This window comes from Orycteropus afer, unplaced genomic scaffold, assembly GCF_000298275.1.
Source record: "Orycteropus afer afer isolate SDZICR_OR568_19922 unplaced genomic scaffold, OryAfe1.0 scaffold00233, whole genome shotgun sequence".
In the NCBI taxonomy this organism is placed as follows: domain Eukaryota; kingdom Metazoa; phylum Chordata; class Mammalia; order Tubulidentata; family Orycteropodidae; genus Orycteropus; species Orycteropus afer.
Window position 1 is genome coordinate 999588 of NW_006921820.1, and position 17516 is coordinate 1017103.

The 17516-nt window shown below is 54.3% G+C and overlaps 1 protein-coding gene across 1 annotated transcript in view; it reads left to right on the plus strand.

Annotated features, from left to right (window-relative positions):
• PSTPIP1 (proline-serine-threonine phosphatase interacting protein 1) overlaps nucleotides 1–16319 on the plus strand; it is a 54615-nt gene extending 38296 nt beyond the window's left edge. Inside the window, exons 5-16 of the mRNA XM_042782066.1 lie at nucleotides 3678–3712; nucleotides 3959–4065; nucleotides 5437–5499; nucleotides 6174–6272; nucleotides 7278–7323; nucleotides 9005–9084; nucleotides 9682–9780; nucleotides 10886–10982; nucleotides 11506–11593; nucleotides 14855–14910; nucleotides 15139–15272; nucleotides 16188–16319. Coding sequence (XP_042638000.1) covers nucleotides 3678–3712; nucleotides 3959–4065; nucleotides 5437–5499; nucleotides 6174–6272; nucleotides 7278–7323; nucleotides 9005–9084; nucleotides 9682–9780; nucleotides 10886–10982; nucleotides 11506–11593; nucleotides 14855–14910; nucleotides 15139–15272; nucleotides 16188–16319 — 1036 coding nt within the window. The remainder of the gene's footprint in view (nucleotides 1–3677; nucleotides 3713–3958; nucleotides 4066–5436; nucleotides 5500–6173; nucleotides 6273–7277; nucleotides 7324–9004; nucleotides 9085–9681; nucleotides 9781–10885; nucleotides 10983–11505; nucleotides 11594–14854; nucleotides 14911–15138; nucleotides 15273–16187) is intronic.
• The last annotated feature ends 1197 nt before the right edge of the window (nucleotides 16320–17516 follow it).

Genomic DNA, 17516 nt, shown 5'->3' on the forward strand with positions numbered 1-17516 from the left:
GAGTGATGGCAGGGGGAGGGAGAGGACAAAGCCACAGACGACCCGTGGGCTTTTGGTAGGTGTAGCCAGGTGAACAGTAGTGCCCTTCCTGAGTGGCGAGACCTACAGGAGGAACAGGTTTGTGGGGCAGGCGCTGAGGCCAGTTTGGGACACACTGAAGTGTCTGTGAGATATGAAATCCAAAAGGAAATGAAGTCCAGGCAGTACATGTGCAGGTCCTGAGCTCTGGAAGAGGGGTCTGAGTAGGGTGTGGCCATGAAGGAGGTAGGGACTGGTAGATGGTGTGGGAGACACGGGGTGGGTGAGGGAGAGTGGGATGCAGAAGAGCCTCACTGAGCCTGGAAGGGCTGTAACCATTAACGGGGAGAAAGAACAAAGAGATGAGTATGTTGGGAAGAAGGACTGATGTGCTTGCTGGTGAGAAGTCAAGTCTGTCATAAAGTAAAGTCTGTCAGAGTCCCGAACAACCCACCCAAGGGAAGGTGGGGGTCACCGTGGCAGTCACCCCTCTTCCTCCTTTGTTCTCGCCTGGGTCTCACCACCCTCCCTCTCTTGCCAGTCATGTAGCCATGAGGCAGTTTCTTCACCTCTTTGACCCTAGTTTACTCATCTGGAAAATGGGGGTAAAAGATACACCCTCCTCCTTGCCAAGTTGTGAGGATTAAATAATTTAGGCCAGTGGCATCAGCAGCACCTGGAGGTGTGTCAAAATACAGAGCGTTGGGCCCAGAGTTTCTGCCTCAGGAGGGCAGGCATGGGGGCTGAGAGTCAGCATTTCCAACAAGCTCCCAAGTGATGCTTATGCTGCTGGTCTGTGGATCACACTTTGAGAGCCACTAGGATAAGGTGTCTGGCATTACAGGAGCTCTGGTGGTGCAGTGGTTAAAGCATTTGGCTGCTAACCAAAGGGTTGATGGTTCCAACTCACCTGCCCGCTCTGTAGGAGAAAGATGTGACAGTCTGCTTCTGTAAAGATTTACAGCCTTGGAAACCCTATGGGGCAGTTCTACTCTGTCTATAGGATCACTATGAGTTGGAACTGACTCGATGACGGTGCGTTTTTTTCTTGGTCTGGCATTAAGTAGGTCCCCAGAGTTCTCCCCTAAGCCTGCATCTCAGTGGGTCCTGCAGTTTCAGCTCCTCCTGGGGTCTCAGTTTCCTTAGTTGTTTAATGAGACAAGGGAGCCCCCTGCAGAGCCACAGCAATGGGTGTCATGAGGCCTTGTGGACACCAGGGGGCAGGCGAGCTGCTCCACAGAAGGAGGCACCAGTCCTGCCAGGCCCAAAACTGCAGCAGCCCGGGAGATAGAGGCAGGATGTGACCCCAGCAAGCCTGGCCATGCTCTGGCCTCATTTCCCCTATCCACTTTGACTGACTGTGGCACCTCGGGTGTCCTGGTCAGGAAGGAGCCCACGGCATGTTCTACCTCCTAAGGTTAAGGGGGGTGGGCTCTGGTGCCTAAGGCACTTGACTGCTAACCAGAAGGCTGGCAGTTAAAACCCACCAGCCACTCCTCGGAAGGAAGGTTGGGCAATCTACTTCCGTAGTGATACTGCCTCGGCAACCCAAGGAGGGGTCACTGAGTCGGGTCCAACTCGACGGCACGTAACAACAACAACAAGGTGAAGGGGGGATTCTGGTGGCATAGTACCTAAGGCACTTGACTGATAACCAGAAGGCTGGCGGTTCAAACCCATCAGCCACTCCTCGGAAGGAAGATTGGGCAATCTACTTCCATGTAGATACCACCTTGGAAACCCAAGGAGGGGTCGCTAGGAGTTGGAGACAACTCAACAGCATGTAACAACAACAACAAGGTTAAGACGATCTGAACACAAGTGGAGAATTTTACCCCTGAGAGTTAAGGAGCCTCATCCTTGCAACCAATCTGCATCAGCCACGCGCCCAAGTCTTCCTGCACTTGGAGACTTGGCTCACATGGGCCCATGCCACACGCTCGTGTCTTTGTGCGTTTGGAGATTTGCCACTTGTGGGTCCACGCTGGGGGTGCCGCAGGCATGGGCATCCCTCGCATACATGTTCCTGAACATGTGTCTACTCCTTATGCCCACAGGCTGCTGTGAGGGGTAGGGAGAGAGACACCTGCTGGGGACCCCCTACCTGAGGTCAGGTCCCATGGGGGTTTCCTGGCAAGAAGGGAGCATTTCGTTAAGTTCTCCAGGGGTGTTTGGGGGGCAGGGACAGCCCAGGTCAGGTTGCAGGGCCTGTGAGACCTCCAGGATCTGTCAGGGTGTGTAGAAGTGGGCTCTGGGGATGGTTCCACAACAATAGTGACAACCCATGGAAAGCACCTACTTTTTAACAGGTCCATGTGAAGGTTCTTTATATATATAAACTCATTTATTCCTCACAACCATCCTGTTTGAGCTATTACTATCCCTGCTTTACAGAAGGGAAAATTGAGACACAGAGAAGTTAGGTAACTTGCCCAAAGTCACACAGCGAGTGAGAGGCAGAGCATGGATTGAACCCATGCTGTCTGGCTCCAGTGACTATTTCTAATACATGTGGAAGTCTAGAGCAGGAAGAAGGCCCTGCCCAGATCCTGCTGGTTTCCTAGACTGGGCTTCCACACCCTCTCCCTTCCCGGGGATGTGGAGCTCAGCCCTCTGAGAGCTGATGGGCTGGGGAGAGATGCTTTCCACCATTGGTCCTGTTTCTGCCCCGGGGACCCCTCTGCCCTGAGGTACTCCGTTACTCATTAGCCTGCTCCATTACTCATTGCTCAGGCTTCAGCTCTGTCCGTGGCTCTTTGGGAGAGCTCCCTCAGCAGAGTTGTCAGATAAAATACAGACTGCTCAGCTAAATTTGAATTTCAGAAAAACAACAAATACTTTTTTAGTGTATGTCCCATATGTTATTCACTTTCCTCCACCCTGGGCCTCGTGTCAGCCTCTTCCCATCCTGCTTTCTCTGATGCCCTCTGATACCTTCCTTTGGAGCTGTCAGTGCACATCTCTATTCCAGACTGGCTCACCCTGCTGCCTCCTGATCCCAAGCTCAGTGCACCCTAAAGTCCCTTGCTTCCCCTCCTGTCCTTCAAACCTGCTCCCCTACTGGTGCCCCATTCAACCCCCCAAGACAGATAAGGAAGAGTCTTTCACTGTCTTCACCTGCACATCCTGTCTCGTCCTATCCATCAGCCTGCTAAGGCCCCTCACATCTCTCCCCTCCTTGAGTCCCTGCCCCCTGCCTGCCCTGCCCCCTCCCAATTGATTTCCGAAACATCCCACATGCCACCTGCAGAAACCCAGATCTGAACATTGCCCTCCTCTTCTTCAAACTTAACCTGAGGGCCCTGGGAACCTGAAGTCATTGAGAGAGGCAGCGCCATTGTTGGAGAGGGGTTGAAGGAGAGAGGGAGGACCCAGAAGGACAGTCTCCCCTTCTCTAAGAATGCAGCCAGGAGCAGACTGAGGTGGGGGCTTTGATGATTCCTTCTTCTCTCACAGGGGAAGGCATGATTGCTTTATAATTTTCAGACAGGGCTTTGCCTTCCAGAAACTCCATTTGGAGCCACATGAACAGTCCCTGTGGCTACGGCATCCTGTCTGGAGCAGCACATGTGAGCTGCCAAGGGCCCTTTCCCAAAGAGGCCCGCGGAGTTCAGGTCTGTGCTGTGTCCCTCCAGCTGACCGGCCTTTCTGTTTTACAGCTCCCTGAGGGCCTCCTTTGACTCCCTGAAACAGCGTAAGTCCTGGCTGCTCCCCACCCGAAGGCTGCGGGGGAACAGGCCTCCTGGGAACCTCACCTCCTCCATAGAGAGAGGTGGTGAGGGGTGACCTAAGGCTATAGCCCAGCTTTGCAGCTTTGCACCAGAATAATTTGGGAAGTAGGGACAGAAGACAAGGCACAGGGCCTGGGTGGGTCCAGACAGGGGCCAGTGTGTGGGTAGCCAAGGCCCATCAGGTCTGACATTTCCATATTCTGCCCTAGAAATGGAGAACGTGGGCAGCTCACACATCCAGCTGGCCCTGGCCCTGCGTGAGGAGCTGCGGAGCCTTGAGGAGTTCCGTGAGAGGCAGAAAGAACAGAGGAAAAAGGTGAGAGGGGGTGAGAGAGGGGAAAGCAGCTCCCCATCCTGGGGCCCCAAGTGGAGGTTACCCTCATCACCCTGAGGAGGTGATAGGCCCTCTAGCTGGCCTGAGCCTGATGTCCTGGCCAAGCCACATCCCCTCTGTGCCTTGGTCTCCCTTTCACAGGATGGGGCAATATACCCACCTCCCAAGCTTTGAGGGCCCAGTGCAGCCCAGGCTCCTTGAGTGTTCACAGACAGGTACTAGCTCTGATTAGTGGCTCTGGTCACAAAACTTCAGTGTGGCTGCATCCCTGCCTGTCCATCAGGCCAGCTGATGCCTCAGGCTTTCAGGATTCTAAATTTAGATTCCAGAGCAGACAATGAGTCCCCAAAGCTGGCATCAGAAGCCAGCCCAGCTGGAGCAAGCAACCCCTCTGAGGTAGAATTTGCCCACAGAGCACCTGCTGTGACTGGCCTGCTATTTTGAGCTCTCCTGTGTTGAGAAGAGCTGTGATGTCTGCAAAAGCTGTTGAGCTTCCAGAGCCCTGCAAGCAGAGCCATGACATAGGGTGTGGTGAGCCTGTGTGGGAGGCACATGGCACATGTATACACATACATTGTGTGTATATGTGTGTGTGTGTGTGTGCAGAGAGCATGGACATGTGTCCTTGTCTGGCTTTGTGGGCTTGTACCTCTGTGACAAGATAACTTGCTGAGGTCCCCTAGCTGGCACAGGGCCCCCACTAAGACCCCAGCACAAACTGGCTCCAGCTCCAATTTGAGGGGTGTTTCATTTCCAGTTCTCCTCATACCTTATCACTCAGTCTCTTTCTAGGCTGAGTTTCATCTTTTCTTTGGGAATAAGAAATCAGCAGTGTGGTACCTGGTGTACCCGCATGTGCTGACAAGTATGCTTCGTGCATATATGTCATCCATGAGCAGCCCATGGCTGTGCACATATGAGCATTGGGGAGTGGACTTGCGTGTGTATGTGGGTGTGCATGAAGGCCGGTATGTGAGCAGCTGGGAGTGTGGGGGCCTGTTAGTGTGTACTTCTAAGTGTGTGTCATGGAGACTTTGCATGCACATGTGGATCAGTGTGTGTGCATGTTTGTGTGTACAGGGGCTAAAGAGGAGGGACTGTGTGTGTGTTGTGTGTGTGTGTGTGTGTGTGTAGGCTGGATGTTTCTTGACTAGAAACTTGTCTGGGGTCTGCAGCAAGGAGAACATGATGGGCATTACTGGGCTTCTCTTTATCTCTGTTCCGGTGCTCTTGGGATCCTGTCCCTCAGAGCCAGGGGGTGCTGCGCCTCATCCCAGGGACACCCGTCCTCTTGGCCTAGGGGAGCATCCTGAGGTTGTGGCCCCCCCGCTCAGAGCCTCGTGTCCCCTGCAGTACGAGGCCATCATGGACCGTGTCCAGAAGAGCAAGCTGTCACTGTACAAGAAGACAATGGAGGTGAGTGCAAAGATCTTGGGACCCTCCTCAGTTGAGGGTGGCAGCACTCAGAGCATGGTCTCCAGGGGCCCTGGGCTAGGATCCAGGAGGGCACTTGCTTCAGCACTCTGTCCAGCCACACACATTGCAGCCTGCTGGATGGTCAGGCCTGCACTGGGTGTCAAGCCCTCAAGTGGATCAGCCAGGCCCTGCCCTTGGGGGACTGATGGACAGACTGAGTGTCCCAGACAGTGGTCCACAGGTGATGCATGTTGTCAGCTGGAGACTCCAGAGATGGAGGGAGGAAGGACCCCTGAGTGGTGCCCCACAGGGCACTAAGCAATAAAGGAAAACAGTGCTCAATGCAAGGGACCAGCATGGGCAGAGGCTTAGCACCATGAGGACTTTCAGGGACATGCTAGTGGTTCATTATTATTATCTACAACCCCAAAGAGTTCAGGTGAAAGTTATGCTGTCCACAGAGGGAAGGGATCTGGGGATGAGACTTTGCCACCAGCCCCCACCCCTTCTCCATCTCCATTCCAGACCCCAGATCCCTGTCCCTGACAAGGATGCCCCCACTCTACCCATAGCACCAACAGGGATAAAGGAAGTTGAGCTCAGGGAGCATTTCTGAGAGAAAAAGTAGATCTGTTCAGAGAGACCCCCCAAGTCTCTCCCCTTCATACCCCCAGTCCAAGAAGACGTATGAGCAGAAGTGCCGGGACGCGGACGACGCCGAGCAGGCCTTCGAGCGCATCAGTGCCAATGGCCAGCAGAAGCAGGTGGAGAAGGTGCGTGGGGATACTGGGACCATGTGGTGTGACCAGGGTAGGGGCAGGGTGGGTAGGCCAGGAGAGGGTGCTACAGACCCTCAGGTAAGGCCTGCTTTGTAGTACCTGCTGGCCTTTCACCCATTTGACCATCCTGCACCCTCTCTGGGCCTCAAGTCTCCCCATCTGTGGAATGAGATGCCTAGAATCTCAGGGTATGGACAGATGAGGATCCCTTTTCCATGTCCAGGCTGCACCCCAGGCCTTAATCCTCAGTGCAGGCCCACTATGGCCCAGGCCAGAGCTCACAGGGCAGAAAGCAGAGGTTATAGCAACCCCAGCTCATGCCCCTAAACCCATGTGGTGTCTCATAGAACCTTACACAACCCTTGGAGAGGGGCTCAGTAGACCAGTGTCACAGAGGGGAAACTGAGGCCCAGAGACAGCAGGCAACTTGCCCCAAGTCTTGGAGCCAGGATGCAGCAGAGAAAGGATCCAAACTTAGGCCTGTCCAGAGCCCAAGCTCTTGTCTGCTCTGATCTCCAGGATGCCAAGGGCAGCCTCTCCCATGGGCCAGGCTGGGTGGTGGTAGTGAGGGATCAGAGCCACCAGGGCCCAAGAACATATTTTGTCTATTGCACAGACAGGAAAACTGAGGCCCAGAGATGGTAGGAGCTTAGCAGTGAGTAGGGGCACTCATGTCAGGAGTCAGAGCTCAAGTCCTGGCCAGTGGATTTAGCAGTGGCCATGTGGGGTATTCAGGCCTATAGCTAGAGCTACCTGTTCTTATGCTTTTTTATGGAACTTGCCTGGGTTCTTTTGTGGGGGTGAGGCTAGCAGTAAATGATGGAATCTGTCCATAGCTGGCTCTTGAGTCTCCCCTTTGAAGGATGGAGAGGGAGTAAGAGAGTCACTTTGGAGTAGCCCAGGGAGGCTCAGGGCCCCCAGGGCTCCAGGGCTGCACTGGCTGGATCCTGGCTCTCTGAGGGATGGCAAGGGCTCAGCACTGCTTCTCTATTTCCTCAGAGCCAGAACAAAGCCAAGCAGTGCAAGGAATCAGCCATGGAGGCAGGTACGTGGGCCTTGCCTGCTTTCTGAGACCGGTTTTGTGGCCTGGACAGTCATCCCCACTGTATACTTCCTAGTCCTGGGGACACTTACATTCACACCTGTTTTGCTTCTCTAGTGTTGCTGTAACAGACTTACTACAACTATATGGCTTTAACAAACAGGGATTTATTCTCTTACAATTTAGGAGGCTAGAAGTCTGAGTTCAAAGTGCCAGGTCTGAGGGTTGGGTGAAGGCCCCTCAACCTTGGGGTTCAGCTCTTCCTTTTGTTCCCGGCCCACTGGAGCTGGAGGCATCTCTTAACTCAGGCAGCTGCTGGCTGCTGAGGATGACGAACCCAAGGTTGACAAGTAAAATGGCACAGTCTCAAGATTAGCAACATGGCAGGCCACTAGTTCAAGTCCAGAAACAGTCCTAAGATTGTCAGACAGCATGGCAGGCTGCTGAATGAAGACTCAGCTAACTGCAGGATCCAAGCATGACAAAAAGCTCAAAGCCTTTCTCCTAGCTTCTCCTTATACTATACTGGAAGCAGACCACATCCCTAAGGCAGCTAGCTACCCAGCAACTCATAGCAGATTCCACCATGGAGCTGATTACCAGTCTCATGATAGGGAATAACTACATCCAGCTGCCCAGCCACTCAAAATCAGGCCCAACCAAGTTGACACATAACCTCAACTACGACAACACCCACCTACACAGAGTCACAGGCATGTCACAGTCATTTCCTTATTTCTGCAATTAAAACATGTGTTCTCTTGTTTGCCAAGACTGTTCTTGGTGCTTTACATATTTTAATTAATCCTCACAATGATCCTATAAGGTAGGTGCTGTTATTATCCTCCTTTTTTCAACAGATGAGCAAACTGAGGAACATAGAGGTTAAGTAACTTGCCCAAGGTCACACAGCCAAGTAATGGTGGTGACTGTATCTGAACCCATGTCATCTGGCTCCAGAGCCTAGATCCTGGGATACATTCATGCCTTCCATGGGAGGCAGACCCACTCATATCACACACACACATGCTCTCACAGACTTGCACACAAACACAAACTTGAACATGCACAGCCTTCTCTGGGCCTTTGTCTCGTCTAGTATTCACCTGATGCCAGAATCCCCCCAGTCCCCTTTGTCCCTGCTGGCACACTTCCTAGGATGGAGAGCTCACCCCCGCTCCCTTCCCTCAGTAAGGCTCTCCTACTCTGCCTCTTCCAGGACCTGCCTACTTCCCTGGTTGGGAGCAGATGACCCCCGGAGATCTGGGGATGGGAGTAATGACCCAAGCCTGCTTGTCTCCCAGCCTTGTCTCCCGATGCTCCCATCATGCTCCTCCAGTGCACTACTGCCTCTCTAAGCCTGTTTCCCATCGAAAGTGAGGGGGTGGCACTGAGGGATAGTGAGAGGCCAGGACTCTGGACGTGTGTCCAGTGTGTCTCCATTCTAGCCCCCAGTAGCTCAGAGACAGAGTGGAAGAACTGAGTCACCCTGTTGAGGGCAGGACCAGAGGGGCAGCCCTGACATCATTCAAAGGAAGCACTGCCCAAGGCCAGGGCAGGTCTCTCGGGGAGGTGGGGCTCCAAGGATTTGGGAAGAGACTGCAGAGGTATGGAGGAGCTCGTGCTTGGGGTGTGGGGGGTATCTCAGGTGGTGGGCCTCCCTGAGGGCCAACTGTAATTCCAGATCGGGTGTACAAGCAGAACATCGAGCAGCTGGAGAAGGTGCGGGGTGAGTGGGAGCAGGAGCACCGGACCACCTGCGAGGTGAGTGACCCAGTGTGGAGCTTGTTTCCCCAGCTGCAAAATGGGAAAAAGTCCACTCCTGTTCTTGCTGCTTCATGGGGACACATGAAGCAGTGGTTGGGAAAGGCATCCTTCATTCCCTCACTCATTCATTCGCTCATCCACTCACTAGACACATTCTTGGTGTACCCACTCTTCACCAGGCCCTGTGCTGGGCCCCTGCCCATGGTGCTCATTCCCTGGCTTTGTGCCCTAGCTCCTTTTATCACAGACAGGCTTGGGAGTCTTCACCCCTTTTCAAAACCTATAGCTTCCCTGGGCCCCTGCTAATGCCCAGGGCCTGGAAGACAGGCCTCAGACTCCTCTCACTAACCCCCAGGGCCTTTCCCAATATGTGGTGGAATCTAGAGGGAGAGTGGGAGCAAAAATCCCACAAGCAGCTCAACCTCCCTTCCCAGCAGCCTCAGGGGTTGGCTTGAATGGGGTCCCATGGTGGGGGGTGTCTTTCCTTTAGACTTGGCTTTCAGCCAAGGTGACTGGTCACCCCACGCTGAGTTGTGGGTGGGGCACAGCCCTCCTCACACCATACCTTCCAACCCTCCACCACACCCCCCACAGGCCTTCCAGCTGCAGGAGTTTGACCGGGTGACCATCCTGCGTAACTCCCTGTGGGTGCACTGCAACCAGCTCTCCATGCAGTGTGTCAAGGATGACGAGGTGGGGGCTCGGTCAGGGTGGGTGGGAGACAACAACAGTATGGTCAGGTCCATCTGAGTCAGTCAGTAAACACCAGTCCTCTGTGGTCAGGCCCTGGTCTTGGGTCTCAGACCATAGCTGCTCAGCCTCTACTCCCACTGCTCAAGGGCGGGAGCTCAATACCACACACAGCCACTGGCTTCTCTGCCGCGAAGACTGTTCTTTGTGCATGCACACACACACACACACACACACACACACACACTGCTAAGGTCCCTGGCTCTGTTCTTGGAGCCACAGAGCACCTGCTTGGGGTCCACAGACCCACCCCTCAGAGGTTTCCAGACAGGCTAGAGGACCCGGCTGCTCTGCTCCAGCCCTAGTGCTTATAAGAACTCAGGTCCAATCTCTACTCTGCCCCCAGGATGTCCTGGTTCCCCTGACTGGGCCCAGTATGATGAGTAATATGGGCCATATCCTCCTCAGCAGAGAGGGGCTGCCATGTTCCCCTTACCCCACCATTCCTACTCAGGGGCCCAGACCTCTGTTAATGCAGCCTCAGAGCTGTGAGCTCTCTCAGGGCAGCCCTGACTCTTCCATGCCTGCTGCTTTCCTTGTCTGTCCCTTCTGCCCATGGACTATAGGTTGGTTGGTTGGTTTTTCTTGAGGGGGTGGATCAGATGACTTGAGCTTCCCTGTGGCTTCTGTACAGCACAGTGGAAGGAGTGTGAGCTCTAGAACCCCTTGTACTGGGATCCAACCCTGCTGCACTGCATTTTTGTTCTGTGATGCTGGGCAAGTCACTTTTCTCCTCTGAGTTTCCTCACCTATAAAATGGGGAAAACAGTGTCTTCCTTAGAGAACAGGCAAGTTAAGTCCCTTGCATAGGGCTGTGCACACAATAGGTGTTGAGGAAGAAGGAGAGGTTAAGCTATCAGCCCTGGCAGGTCTGGAGTGGTTACATGCCAAGATCCCTGAATACAGGTGCTGAACTGTGCACCAGGCCTGGGGAGGCTGGTAGGGTGGGGCTCCCTGGGTAGAGTTCATATCCCTGATGGGCAGGGTGTCAGCTGAGTGGGGCATTGAAGTGAGCCCTGGCCCACAGCCTCCCTCTTCTCTGCCCCAGCTCTATGAGGAGGTGCGGTTGACATTGGAAGGCTGCAGTGTGGATGCCGACATCAATGGCTTCATCCAGTCCAAGAGCACAGGCACTGAGCCCCCGGGTGAGGCCCGCTGACTCCAGAAGGCCTGGCTTAGGTTCTCTGAGCCTCGAGTACAGAACAGGGCTGGGGTAGCTCACAGCTCCCTCTAGGTGCAGGAGCCTTGGCCAGACCAGGGGTAGGACAGGACCTGGCTGGGTCCTTTGCCTCCTGCCTCCTGGAGGCAGTGGACAAGCAGAGCTGAAAAGACAAGACTCAGAAGGGAGAGGTGAGGATGAGGATTAGAGGTGAGAAGCCTCCTCAGTCTCTACCCCAGCCTGCATCTGACAGGTCAACCCCCCACTTCAGTAGTTGTTCCCATTTAAACATATGAGTCCAGAAAATTCAATCTTGGTGGCTACCCACAGTGGGGTCTGTCAGGAGATTGGGTAAGCTTCCTTGGACCCCCAGATGGGCCAGGGCCAGAATGGGAAACTGGAGCCCCACTCTAGGTCTCTAGGTGGGGACAGGCTGGGATGTTGGGTGGCATAAGGTGTTGCCCACCCTGCCCTCTGCCACCTGGGCCTCACAGACTTGCTGCCCACAGCTCCGGTGCCCTACATGAATTACTACGATCGGGAGGTTGCCCCATCCAGTGGTCCTGGTGTACAGCCTTCCTGTGGCATGATAAAGAGGTGAGCGCCCAATGGATGTCAGCTGGCTGCATACAGGGGTAGGCCACAGAGGAGAGGGCCTGAAGTGGGTCCCACCTCTTTGCCTGCAACTGACTCATCTCATACATGATTACTAAGCACCTGCTGTGCACCTGGTACAGTGTTTAGCTGTTGAGCACTCTGCAGGGACAAGACAGGCTCAACCCAGTCTTGTGGAACCCTCAGGCTGAGGAAACCCAGACATTAAACAAATAATCATAACCCAATTATTCACTAGTGACTGCTCAGAGTTCTAGGAACACTACCTTGTCCCTTGGGCCTTGCTCCTAGCCTTTGGTGCCCTGGGCTGTTGGGCTGTGGTAGCCAGACTCTCCAGCTGCCATGGGATCTGGGGCAGGGAGGCAGGAGGGCAGGAGCCAGAGAATTCTCCAGGCTTTTCCAGGGTTCCTGCCCTGGCCTGGTGGCAGGGTCCTAGTGCCATGCCTCCATCTGTTGCCCAGGTGTGTTGCACATCCTCTCTAGATCCTGGAGTCCATGAGTGACGATGATGACAGTTCCAAAGCCTGCTTGGGGACCCTCCCAGCAGCCAGGTCTCTGAGGGGACCATGTGCCCCGTCTGCAGGCATCTACGAGCATATGCGGGTTTCATGTGGTGCCTATGCCCCCACCTTCAAGGCCTTCTCTTCTCCATGACCTCCTCTCTCCAACCAACCTCAGCAAAGAGCGAGCAGCCTTGGAGCAGGCCCTGCCTTTGGGAGGTGGGCATGGTGGGAGGGGGCTTACAGAGCTCCCTGAAGACAGCTCATTCCCAAGGCTTCCAGCCTCCGGAGCCATCCTGAACCAAGCCTGGCAGGAAGCAGAGGCTAAAGGGAATCACTGAGGCTCAAAGCAGAGGTGCACAGTCCACCTCTTTGAGAATCTCATGAAAATAATCCCAGGAGGCACATTCACATCCTCACAATGTTACAAAAACTTGGGACTCAGGTCTCCCTGCACCTGAAGTGAGGACCTGGATCTCAGCTGTTGTTATGTGCCGTCGGATCAGCCCCGACTCATTGCGACCCTCTTTGGGTTTCCGAGGCAGTATCACTACAGAAGTAGATTGCCCAACCTTCTTTCCGACGAGTGGCTGGTGGGTTTGAACCGTTAGCCTACTGGTTAGCAGTCAAGTGCCTTAGGCACTATGCTACCAGAGCTCCTCTAGATCTCAGCAGAGGTGGTCATTTAAGCAACTGGACAAAAGAGCTCACCTGGGGCAGTGTCAAGCAAGGACAGAAAAGGGTGCCTCATGAGGATGAGAGAGGTCCCAGAGGGTGGAGCAAGGCTGTATTTGAGCATGGCCACTGGATGGGTAGCCAGAGCAAGGAAGGACTGGAGGAGCTGGGGGCAAGGGGCAGTGGCTGAGAAATTAGGAGAGGGAGGAGTTGGTATCAGTAGTGAAGACTACTCTGGGGAAATGGGGTGGGAGGGGAGATGGAATGTGGGGGCCAGGACTGTGGGGGAGTTGGAACTCTGGCCTCAGCAAACACAAGACTGTGCCCCCACCACTGGCTGCTCTGTTCCTCCATCCAAAGCCTCTCTGGCTTTAACATGGCCACTGGCTGCCCCAGTAGGGAGGAGGGAGACAGTGTGCACATCTGCAACTGCCTGTGTGTTAGCCTTCTCATGTGGGCCCAGCTCCATGCTTGGTGCCCATGTACTTCTATCCTGAGCACGTGTCTCCACTCACAAACCCACTGGGGGGTATTTAGGGGGGTAGATTCTCCCCTTTGGGTTACTCCCCTGTGTTGGCTGAAGCCTTGACCCTTGTGGATGACATACAGCATTCTCAGGAGCTGACTGTACCTCCCTCAGGCCTGTTCCAGAGAGAAGCCTGGTGCCTGAGCCCCAGCCCTGCCCTGGCCTTCCTGTCAGCCTGGGCATTTCCTCACCCTCCATCCAGCCCTGTACCTGCTCCTAACTGCCTTCAAGCTCCCCTGAGGATAAGACCTGAGGGGCAGATAAGAGGAGGATCCCAAAGAGGTGGTGGGGCGGGAGGTGGACTGAGTGTGCTCACCCTGGCTAGTCCCCTCTTGTGGACCCAGATCTCATGGGTTCTTCTGACTAGGAACCCCGGTCTTCAGGTCAGGGGACAAGGCAAAAAGCCTTTCACGTCCCTCCCCTCACTCTGGGCCCATTACAGGGCAATCTCCCACAGGCCTGAATCACCTGGGCACTCAGGGGCTCTGACCTAGCCCCATTCCAGTATGTCTCCCACACACCCCAAGCTGGCCCATTCCACTCCCCAAACTTCACAGATACAGTCCCTCTCTGCACCTTAGTATCCCCTCCCATTCACTGGCAACACCAGCATCCAGGCTATGCCTATTAATGCTTCATTCATCTTTGAAGACTTAGCCTTACTTCCTCTGGGAAGCCTTCTCTGAGGCAGGGAAGTAGCGCCAGCCTCTACTTATTTAGCACTTATTACAGTCTGCTTCATGGAGAGCCCATGTCTGCATCTTCACGAGGTGCCCCCAGTGTCTGCCTCATGTTTGTTCTGTTCATTTTATTCAAGAAACCTTCATGACCCGGTTCAAGCCAGAGCCAGTTGTAGGGAATGGGGTACATCAGCCCCGGTGCTGCCTCCAAGAACTCATACACACTGAGGACTGCTTTTGTCATGGTCAGGACGTGACTGAGCTGTCTCAGACACTGAGACTTCAGGGAGGAAGCTGGCTCAGCCTGTGGGCGGGCATGGGCTGAGCTTTGAAGGCCAGCTCCTTTGCCTGTGGAGAAGATGTTAGAGGGCTGGATAGGGGCTTGGTGGACATGGAGATCTGGGCATTATCCCAAGGCTGCAGCATGGAGGTCCTAGAACCCCAAAGTGTGATCTCTGGGGCCCTGAAGGGAGCAGGTACTGAGAACAGGCCTACTGAATTAAGGGGTGGGAGGGTGCTGCTGGGGAAGGCAAGGCACACTGGGACCACCCGTTGGGGAGCCCTCAGGCCCAAGAAAAAAAAGCAAAAAAACTGACTGCCATCGAGTTGATTCTGACTCATAGTGACTCCCATTGGGTTTTCAGGGCTGTGAATCTTTACAGAAGTAGATTGCCCCATCTTCCTTCTATGGAGCAGCTGGTGGGTCTGTCAACCTTCTGGTTAGCAGCCAAATGCCTTATCCACTGTGTACCCCATAAGTCACCTTGGTGTCTAAGCCCTGGGAGAGAAAGCCCTAGGTGCTCTGAGGGTGCCCTGCCTAGCCCCTGTCGTAAGACCCAGCTTCTTTTCTCCCTACTCCCAGGTTCTCCGGGCTGCTGCATGGAAGTCCCAAGACTACATCTACCACAGCTCCTGCTGGTAATTGAGGGTGATGTGGAGGCCAACACACTGTGACCCCAGTGCAGAGAAGACTCCTAAATGGCACAGATGGGGCCACTGAGGGCCTCAAAGGGGGAAGGATGTGTCCTGCTGCAAATGGAGAAGGGGAGAGGGCTGAGCTAAGCCTTGGGAAACACTACTGAAGAGGGGTCTCCAGGGGCAAGGTCCTTGTGAAGGGACAGGGTCTCGATCTCATCCTGCTCTCAGCCTCCACAGAGACCCTGACCTCCACCCCTGAGAGGAATGAGGTTGTCTACGCTGCCATTGCAGTGCAGGATACGCCAGGACTCCTCACCTCACCAGCCCAGGACTACAGGGCACTCTATGACTACACAGCACAGGTGAGCCACCTCCTGGACCTGGGCATAGACAGGGGCCAGGGAGGGATGGGTCACTGTGGGAAGGGGAGCCATATTTATCTAGAGATGGCTATGATCTATGAGAATATCGTCCATGCACATGTGTGCCTGTGAATGTGCTGGGTGTGTGTGCACTTAGTGCCAATGCTTAGAGTGGCTCAGTGCTGAATGTGTTGAATATAGTGCCTGTGTCTGCTTGTATCTGTATGCATGCACACGTGGGGCACACGACTATGCAGACATGGCAGTGTGTCTGTGTGTGTGAGTGTGCATATCTGAGAATGTGCACTTGTGCAGGGAAGCTGGCAGAGCCTGGGGCCACTTGAGGGTCAGGCTCAGGATTGGGACCTTCTTCTCTGGCCACAGCCAATATAAGTCCTTTAGCTGTGCTAGTGTTGATCTTTTAAAGGCCATGGGGAAAGGATAGCTCAAGGCTGTCACAGAGAGGACCAGAGTCCCATCTGCCATCTGCTGTGAGGGGAGGGATGCATCCATCTGGCCTGAGTCCAGTCAGCTCCATGGGGCAAACCCAGTTCCTAGATGGGGAGACAGGCCAAGAACAAATGATGGTGTGCTTGTATGAGAGGTTAGCCAGCACAGGGGAAGCCCTGGGAGTCTCTCCAAGATGGGAGGCAAGGCTTGGGTGAGTGTCCTGTTGGACTTAGGGAATGGCTGGCTGTAGTCACTGTGTGCCTGGAGCTGAGTGTGGGAAGAGGGAGCAGCAGGGAGGTGAAGGAGGGAAAGCAACTCAGGTTTTGGTGGTTGCGGAGGTCTAGTGACAAACTAGGGAGAAGACTGAAAGTTAAGTTCCATGGGGTGCCCCTTCAGGGGACTGCTTAGCCCAGAATCCTCCCAGCAAGCCCTTCCAGCCTGGTGTGCTCTGAATCTCTTGCACAGAATCCCGAGGAACTGGACATCTCCACAGGGGACATCCTGGCAGTCATCCTGGAAGGGGAGGATGGCTGGTGGACAGTGGAACGGAATGGGCAGCGTGGCTTCGTCCCTGGTTCCTACCTGGAGAAGCTCTGAGGAAGGGCAGGAGCCCCCACCTGGACTTCTGCACAAGGAGCCAGCAGTGCCCTCATCACTGCCCTGGCCTTGCTGTGGCCCCAGAACCGAGCCTGCTCCCCCTGGGGATGGATGCTGGCTGCTCCCTATGGAGTCTCCCCCACAGGGAATAAAGGGGTGCCTTCTTTTTCTCTTTGGCCCTTTTCTTTCTCGTTCCTAGGCTGAAGTGCTCAGATTAGAGGGGCAGAGGATCAAGGGGAGACATCTCGAAGTGCAGACAAGAGGGCCTCACCAACAATGTCAGCACAGCAGCCCATCCTGGCTAACCTCCTTCTCCTGCCCAGGGGCTGCAGGGAAATAGCAGGGCCAGGGGATGGGGTTGGAGAGACACATTGGCTCTGTTCCGCTGGCCATGTCCTAATAGAAGAAATCACTTGTTGAAAGGTCTTAATTGTCTACTGTAGGCTTTATCTGGTATTGTTAACTCACTCACTTATTCATGAACCTTTGTGGACCATCCTGTGGGCACAGCTCTATGTGAGGGCCAGTGAGAAAAAGGTGAATAAAACTTCAGTCCCTTCCTCTATTTTAAAGAGTTCTTGACCTTGTCAAAGGGACCAAACATAAACTACAGAAAATGTCCCAATGTGCAGAGCAGGCAGAGGATTCTGGGAACAGGTGGTCCTGGACCAGGAGGAAGCTGTGCAAAGATAGGAAAGGGGAGATTCCATTTTGCTCCTTCCTGCCTTTGGCATCTCTACAATGGGCATGTAGCAGAGAAAAGTGGAATGAAGGTCATCACTGGAATTCCCCAGAATTTAGAAGATTGTGAGAGAAGCTAATCCAATCTCCTGTGCAATGCCCTCGTTGGCATTCCTGGGGAAATGAGCCCTGGGCACCCTAGTCTCCTTAGAAATCTCTGGTGACAGGGAGCACAGCACCCCACAAGGAACCCTGCTGTGGACTTGTGGCTTTCCCCACTGGTCCTGGCCCTTCCCAGCCAGTTGCCCACTTGACAGCCAGTATGTGAAGGATGACTCCACGTGTCCAGGCAAATTATCAGATGCCACCAAATCAAAAACCAAGCTCACTGCTATAGAGTCGTATCCGACTCACAGCGACCCCTCCTTAGGTTTCCAAGACAGTATCACTACTGAAGTGGATCGCCTAATCGTCCTTCCAAAGAGTGGCTGGCTGCCAGCCTTCTGGTTAGCAGTC